Genomic DNA, 870 nt, shown 5'->3' with positions numbered 1-870 from the left:
GGGGGGGGGGGGGCGAGGCGCACGCGGGGTGTGGTGAGGGGACGGCAGCGACTGCGTGGGGCGCGCGGTGCGCCCCCCGCAGCAAGGGGGCGTTGGCGGCTGGGGGCCGTGCAGCGCATACATTTGACATCAGGGCATCAGCCTGCGCGTGAGTGAGTTTCGACTGTTACCCCACCCACTGGGCCCACCCAACGGGCGTGCAGCAAGCGCGCCCGCCATGATGATCGCATCACCCCTCCACTCTGCCCCGCCCGCCCGCTCACGGCGCCCCTCGCACAGCTCCTCCTGCTCGGGCAGTGCCCCCTGACGCCCCCCCGCCCTGCTGCTGCCCCTCCCGCTCCTCGCCTCTCAACCCCCTACCAAAACCAACCAACCATCATGACCAGACGTCCGGCTCTGGTGCGGCCAAGGTGAAGGCTTACCACCACTACGCCTACAAGATGGAGGCCGCGGCCCCCTTCAGGGTGTGCGCCGTTTCCGAGGAGCTGGCGCTGGTCACGCGCAAGGACGCGGCCGGCAAGAGCGGCGGGCGCACCACAATGTGAGGGCGGGCGCTGGGGTGGGGGCCGCGCGGCTGCACCAAGCGCCCTGCGCTCCCCAGCTTGCTTGTGGATGGGGCGCTGGGATAGGGCAGGGCGCGGGGCCGAGTGAGCCGTGCGCCCTGGCCCCGGCTTGGGGCTCGTACCGTCCGCTTTCGCTGCCTTCAAGCGCCTCCTTGTCTCATGTGGCTTGCAATCCCCTTGCAACCACGGGTGTATCACCACGCGCACCTCCGCGCGCCCACACTCACGCTCACATCCCTCATTCCCCATCAAACCCTTGCAAGCTCCTCCACCCCCCCAACCCCAAACCCCCAACACACCCCCAGGG

At 70.1% G+C, this 870-nt stretch overlaps 1 protein-coding gene across 1 annotated transcript in view; it reads left to right on the top strand.

The window, feature by feature from the left end:
• Positions 1-440: 440 nt before the first annotated feature.
• Positions 441-870, top strand: part of MNEG_15000 (hypothetical protein) — a gene marked incomplete at both ends in the record, with an annotated part of 1,195 nt that continues 765 nt past the window's right edge. The window contains one exon of the mRNA XM_014036529.1: positions 441-541. Within this exon, the coding sequence (XP_013891983.1) occupies positions 441-541 (101 nt within the window). The remainder of the gene's footprint in view (positions 542-870) is intronic.

Source organism: Monoraphidium neglectum (assembly GCF_000611645.1).
Source record: "Monoraphidium neglectum strain SAG 48.87 unplaced genomic scaffold scaffold04945, whole genome shotgun sequence".
NCBI classification, from domain to species: Eukaryota; Viridiplantae; Chlorophyta; class Chlorophyceae; order Sphaeropleales; family Selenastraceae; genus Monoraphidium; species Monoraphidium neglectum.
This window is presented reverse-complemented; position numbering and strand designations above follow the sequence as displayed.